This window comes from Dermacentor andersoni, chromosome 10 (genome assembly GCF_023375885.2).
Source record: "Dermacentor andersoni chromosome 10, qqDerAnde1_hic_scaffold, whole genome shotgun sequence".
NCBI lineage: Eukaryota > Metazoa > Arthropoda > Arachnida > Ixodida > Ixodidae > Dermacentor > Dermacentor andersoni.
In genome coordinates, this window is record NC_092823.1 from 127,888,289 (window position 1) to 127,894,903 (window position 6,615).

The following is a 6,615-nucleotide window of genomic DNA, read 5'->3' on the forward strand; positions in this document are numbered from 1 at the left end:
CACTATCTAGTGATCACGTTCGCATGCATGCTCGTGGTGCTTCGCTCTGCGAGTACGCAAGACATGCCAACAGTCCAGCTCTCGATCACGCACAGCCGTGTGCGCTTACATCTCGGATGCGCCGTTCTTTCATTGCACCACGCCCGAGCACAGGCAGGCACCCCACGCAGGAGGGGGGTGCAGGGCGACTGGGTCCCACAATACTGTCACTAGAAATAGTATAGTGCGAGATTTCGAAGTGACGAATCCCAACATTGTGTACCATATCTTGGTTTATTCGTTCACTAATTAACAAGGGTTAAACGCATTACAACACTGATTAATGAGAGCGACAGCTACGGCTTGGCCATCCGTGCACCGCGCAGCGAGTCTGGTCCCCGCATTTTGCAGGGGCACTCTATAGGGATGGTCGATTATTATTTTTTGATGGAGTAACGACTAATTGTTCGTCGGTTTAGTCTAATCGATTAATCGCTTTCGATGCGACGTTTTTCATCGATTAATCGACTTAATCTTTTCGGGCGTGTTAGAAAGACTGAAACACAGTTATCTACTCAGCTAAGTCCCAATATTTAATGTTTGAAGGGTGGAGCCAGGTAAGCAAAACAATTGTATAATCATTTCCTAAAGAATAATGCCTAATCTGTTAAATATGGCACTTATTGAGTGAAACACTGCAGAATTAAACAAAAAAATAGGATGAATGGCATTTACTGAACCACTGTACAGTAAAGTTAAACACGTAATGAGAAATATGGCACAGGTGAAAGCTGAGGTCCAACTAGAGCACGGAAAAAATTGCAATATGCATAGGGATAGAAGAACATTACCCGTTTATGTTTTTGAACCACATGCTCTTTTCCACAGAGCGAAGGAATGTTAGTTGGCTGAAGAGTTCGGGTGACAGCCGGCACCTTCTTTGACTGGCCACCCAACCAGCATGTGAGAATAGCCGCTCCGACGCTACAGATGTTGCTGGGATCGACAAAAACTCCATCGCCACTTCAAATACATGCTCCAAGCCCACACGCATGCTGTACCACGTCTCCAGTGAGCTGGGATTGGCGCAACGATCAACGACTGGGCTGTTGCAGTACGCCTTGAATTGCGAAGGCATTTGGCTTTCCGACTCTTGACCCATTGTACCAGTGCAGCTGCGGCGAAGTGCCTGGTCAACGGCGGCCCAGATGCCATAAGGAGGAGGCGCCGTATTCGGCCCAGCAAGATCCTTTTCTAGAGCACGGCCGGCAGCACCAACCTTTTCAGCAACTTTTCCACCTGCACGATATCGTTTATCAGTCAAAATTGCATTAACGTTTTCTTCTCATGTCCTTCCCTAACTATAAAAAATAAATAAACCATGCTAACATACTTAAGTGCCGGACGATCAATGCCACCGCGTGAGGATGTTCGAAAACATACTTCTTGTACCGTGGGTCCAAAATCGTCGCGGCAGCGTATGGGCGCCGGTACTCGATGTCACTAAATCGCGTGTTCACTTCTGAGAGCAGCTTTTGCTGCAGATTGAAAGTGATGGGGTGACTGGGCTGAAAGGTGTGGATACCCTGTAAAAGAATATAAATATTTAATATGCAACTGTTCCTTCACCATGTATGCTGTTCCGACAGTGTAAATTCAGGCATGTTTAACGGATACTGTGACATGCGGACTGTCGGCGTGTATGTGAGTGCAGAATAGCCACTCGAACTCTAAATTATGCTGTAACGATAATTCACCTGCTTTAAGCCGTACACCACGGGGATTACATCGCTGAGTGTCACGGAACGGCCCTTCGAAACCATAAGCGTGGCTTCCTCCAGAGGCTTTAGTAGGTCCTTTACTTCGCGAAGGACGTCAAGCTGGTCACCAGAGAGTAGATTTGGCGGCTTTCGCCGAGTGGCTCCACTTTCCCTCGGCAGCTGTAAGAGGACCTGGCTGACAGGCTCTGTCAAATTCAAGAAGCGTTCCAACATGTAATAGCAAGCATTCCACCTGGTCCTGACTTCCTGGATTAATTTCAGCGCATCATGCTCCTGCTTGCCGTCCTGGAGCTGCATTTCCACCAACATTCGTGACGCAACATTGCTGGTGCGAAAGAAACGAACGATCCTCTTCACCTTCATCAGCAGCGGCCGAAGTTCGACAAGGGGTGTGCCGTCATCGTTGAGGGCATCGTCATCAGGGACGTCCTCCAGCACAAATTCAGCATCTTTTTCATTTTCCGGGACCACCACAACCTCGTGTGCTTCAAGTTCCGAAGGGGCTTTGGACACTGCTAGACCAATGGCAGCTTGACCTACTTGGTTCAGAAGGTGAGCTACACAGGAAATGTGCTTATCGGCACCAAATTCTTCGCGGACAGCTGCCTTAATATTCTGCCCACCATCTGTGATGACAGCCCGAATCTTCTTGTAGTCAATATTCCACTCGTCGCACAATTCGCGCATTGCCACGCGCAGATTCAAAATTGTTTTTCTTTCTGGCGTGTACTTAACTCCAGTTTCCACACTCACTAGTTTGGTACCTAAAAGGGCAAAACATTGTATATTAGGCGTAGGCACAGAAAATCTCGTTACGCGTCATGGCAAAGGAAAACCGTTTCTCATTTATCAAATTTTTCAGAAGAAATTTGCCTTCTCTAAAATGAACCGTGAGGCCCAGGTACGACCGCATCGTACTTCCATGTGTCCAAAGATCAGCTGCAAGGTTCAGATAATCAGCTGCTTCAATTCTCCATCCATAATGTGCTCCGAGCTCCTCGTACTTTGCCTCGAGGCACTTTGTGACGGTAGCTTCAGTGGGAGGCTCGTAGAGTGGCTGCAATACCTTCACGAACGTCTTGAAGCCATCCTTGTCGGGCGTGCTCAGAGGCAACTCGTCATGTGCGATCATGTATCCGAGAGCATCAGTAGCATGCTCATCACGTGCTCCTCCTCCTGAAAGACACCAACAGACAAAGTCACGTCACCGTTGCCCTTGACAAACTCCTCGTCTCCCTCCGCGAAAGTCACCGATGGTCACTATAAACACTTACTTGCAAATGCGGTAGCACTGGATAGACACTTTTCCGTGGGTCCCGCGGACGAGAAAGAAACAGAGCGTAGAGGGCTTGGAGTTCCACTAGTGGGTTCTATAGTTATGGCCCCAGTTGCTGCAGGCGAGCCAGCAACATTTTGTTCAACCTGTGAAATTAGACGAAGCGTACATAGTGAAAAGATGCGACATTTATCTGCAATGTCTTGCATAGTATGGGCGTAGGAGACAGGGGCAACGCAACACGGAAAGAAAATCGAATCGCAATCGCTGAAAAGAAGGGGACACTGAGTTCACGAAGCAAGATAATAACGAACCTGTGCTCTCAGAAGGACAGTACTTTTGCTCCAAGTGAGTGAGGGCCGGTTCTTGTACGATTTTAAGGCAGCGCTAAGTCACTAAACTAATGCTGTATTTAGAAGTTCGGTGTTAACGCTGGCTTGACGCCGCGTTAAACTCTTGGTGACACCAGCCTCAAGCGGCTTCTTAGACTCAGCCAAAAACCGTTAGTATTCTCATAATGAGCGTGCACTTAAAAAAAACAAATGACAGAACAATGCCTTATGCAGTCGGATAGCGACTTTATTTTATAAATGAAAGACGCAGCGATGGATGACTCCTGGTTAAATAGCGAGTTAATAAAAGCTTACTTGGACTGGCTGACTGGCGCCCCGAGCAGGAGGAGGATCGTCGACATCGTCGTCATGGTCACCTTTCCTTGTAGGTCGCCCCTTTGGCACTTGAATTAAGTGGGCGTGCAGCAGATGGTACCGCAGGGTTTCCGTCGCCGGCTTAGAATACTGCCTACCACATTTATCACACTTGGCATTCTTCGTCTTCGCATCTTCAGTGAACAATGTCCACACCGCACTTCTCTTGCGATCACATGGCATTATGGCCTGACAAAGTTAACGCAGCAACACCCACGAAAATGCAATCGCAACGTCAAGACATAGAGCGGCCCCCACGTGTTCACGCCAATGGCCAACCAGCACACAAAGGTTGGAGACGGAGGCGGTAGACGGAGACTGGGAGGAGGAGCGGGCATGGAGGAAATAAAAATTGGGAGAGAGTGATCGCACACGTGATCGCCACGTCAGAGCGCGCGGTAGGTTTTACTGCTCCCGCTCTGCAGGCCAGCAGCGCAGCTGAACGGGTGTGCATCGATTTAAAACTACTGGAAACCAAGCATTATCGGCCAATACGCTGTGTCTACGGGGTCACGTGCTGGCCCTATTCTGCGAGGTAAAAAGCGAGAGAAGTGGCTTGACGGCGAGTTCGCTAGCCAAGACTTGCTGCCTGAAGTAATGCTCTTTCCTAGTTCTTTCTTCCTCCACGTGGGCGGCCTCTCTCAGGCCTCGGGCGGCGTGTAGGAATGGTCGATTAATTGCTTTTTCGATTAACGATTAATCATTCGTCATTCCAGCCATTAATCGAATAATCGCTTTTGGTTTACGGCTTTCATCGATTAACTGATTAATCGAAACCATTGCTGGGCACTTCTAAAAAGTTTCAAACACAGTTATCTACTTTTGTAGGACTCTACTTTATTGGTTTACAAGTGAAACCCAACAGTTCCACTTCTGAAACATAAAAGTATAGTGTATAAACACAAGAGTATACGCGTTTGATAAAGGATAATGTTTCACCTGTTAAAGGCTAAATATAGTTCGCACTAGTGGCTTTCGAAAATATAAACAATATTTGTTATAAAATGACACTTTGTGCCGAATTGAAATACATGACACTATAATAAATACCTGTACAGTACAGTTAGTCAAGAAATAAGAAAAATGGCAAAAGTGAAAGCTGAAGTCCAACTGAAATATGAAGGAGATTGGAATATGCACAAAGGAAAACGGTATTGCCGGTTTGCGATTTTAAATCCCATGCTCTTTTTTACAGACCGAAGGAACGTCCATTGAATGGGACGTTCGGGCGAAACCAGCGCCATATTTGAATGGCCACACAACCAGCATGCGAGGATAAATGCTCGGACGCTACGGATTTGCTGCAATCAGCATGAACTTCATCGCTGTGTTAAAATGCATGCTCCAAACCGGCTCGCATCTGTGTCACGTCTTTGATGGACTGCGAATGGCGCGAAGATCAACGACTGGGTTCACTACAGTATGCCTTGAATTGCGAGGGCACTTCAAGCCTCCGGCTTCTGGGATCGTGGTGGCGCGTGGGTGAAGAGAGGGGCAGCGCTCGGGCTCCGCATCACTCGGAGAAACACAGACGCACAGTCATTGGCAGTGCGCCGCCAGTTCAGTACGATTTCAAAATTTTCACGTCACTCTTGTAAAACCCTCGAAAACGATCAATGGAGCCGGCCTAATCGATTAGGTCGATTAAATGACAGGTGGACGTCGATGAAGATTAATCGTACTGCGGGATACATTGCACGGTCAATCGATTAAGCATTTATCGATATTACCAGCCCTAGCGGCGTGGGTGTAAAGTGGCGAAGCGCTTGGCCGGCTCGGCTGGACTTGGAAAAACAGTCGACCGTCGCTCTCGCTCGTCGCAGCCGCGGCGTCGTTCCTCGTGCTCCGTCGTCTGTAGCACGATTTCGATTTTTTTTTCGAGCCACTCCTATCACTAGCTCGAAAACCATTAATTCAAGTGATTTAATCGATTAAGTTAAAGACGGGCACTGATGATCATTAAACTTCTTGCGGCATACTTTTACTCGATTGATCCAGTAACCATTCGTTAATATTACCATCCCTAGGACAATCTCAAGGCGTAACGAGGACACGTGTTACGCGCCGCGCAATTACGCTAAACTCTTTAAAAGGTTTACACCCTTTGGATTGTATCTTGTTCCCCAACAATAATCGTAATCTGTCTTGCCCGCATTTCCTTTAACGCTGCGAGCCCGGTACTTCCTAGTCACGAATGGCTTGCGCGTTATCAGCCTGACACAGCCTTCTGGGCGGGAAAGTAGCGAACGCCGAGTTTTCAAGAGAGGAAATGCAAGCAAGGCAGATGATTATTGTTGTGGGACAAGATAAGCCCCAAAGTGTGTAATTTTTTTTAAGTGTACGCCGCCGCAAAGTGGATGCTCTAGAATCTAGCGCGTTCTCGCATAGACGACTGATGCTGCTAATCTCTAAAAAAAAAAAGTTTACACCCTTTGGGGTGTATATCTGCTAAAAAAATGCCATTAATTTCTTTCGCGGTGCCTTGGGGGCATGTTGAAATGGCAAACTTGGAGCAAGTGACATTTTAATGTGCTCCTACATTTTTTTAGAAAAGTCTTGAAAAGCACATCCGATTAAAAATATTCCTTCTCGAGTTTTAAGGCTCAAACGAGGCAATACCGAAACTGGGCGCATGCCGCTTCTACGTCGGACGGGAACGCCCCGTAAAGAAATGCGTGACGAAGTTTAAACGATGTCACGACTGCATGCACGACGCGGCAGATCCTAACACGGCACATAGTCTCACACGCTTGCCAAACAAAGTGTGCCGCATCAATAGCTGCCGCGACTGACCGGGACATCCAGTTTCAAACTTCTGCGCGTTTTTCGGCACGGGGCGCTTCTGTCTGCATGGCATAGAAGCGGGGCCGCC

The 6,615-nt window shown here is 47.6% G+C and overlaps 1 protein-coding gene across 1 annotated transcript; it reads right to left on the reverse strand.

The window, feature by feature from the left end:
• Positions 1-273: 273 nt before the first annotated feature.
• LOC126543692 (zinc finger BED domain-containing protein 4-like) lies at positions 274-4,519 on the reverse strand. Its single transcript, XM_050190799.2, has 5 exons — positions 3,684-4,519; positions 3,035-3,182; positions 1,737-2,936; positions 1,373-1,565; positions 274-1,278 (listed from the first exon to the last, which is right to left on the reverse strand). The coding sequence occupies exons 3-5, from the start codon at positions 2,445-2,447 to the stop codon at positions 827-829; spliced, it is 1,356 nt and encodes a 451-aa protein (XP_050046756.2). The 5' UTR covers positions 2,448-2,936; positions 3,035-3,182; positions 3,684-4,519; the 3' UTR covers positions 274-826.
• Between the last annotated feature and the right edge of the window lie 2,096 nt (positions 4,520-6,615).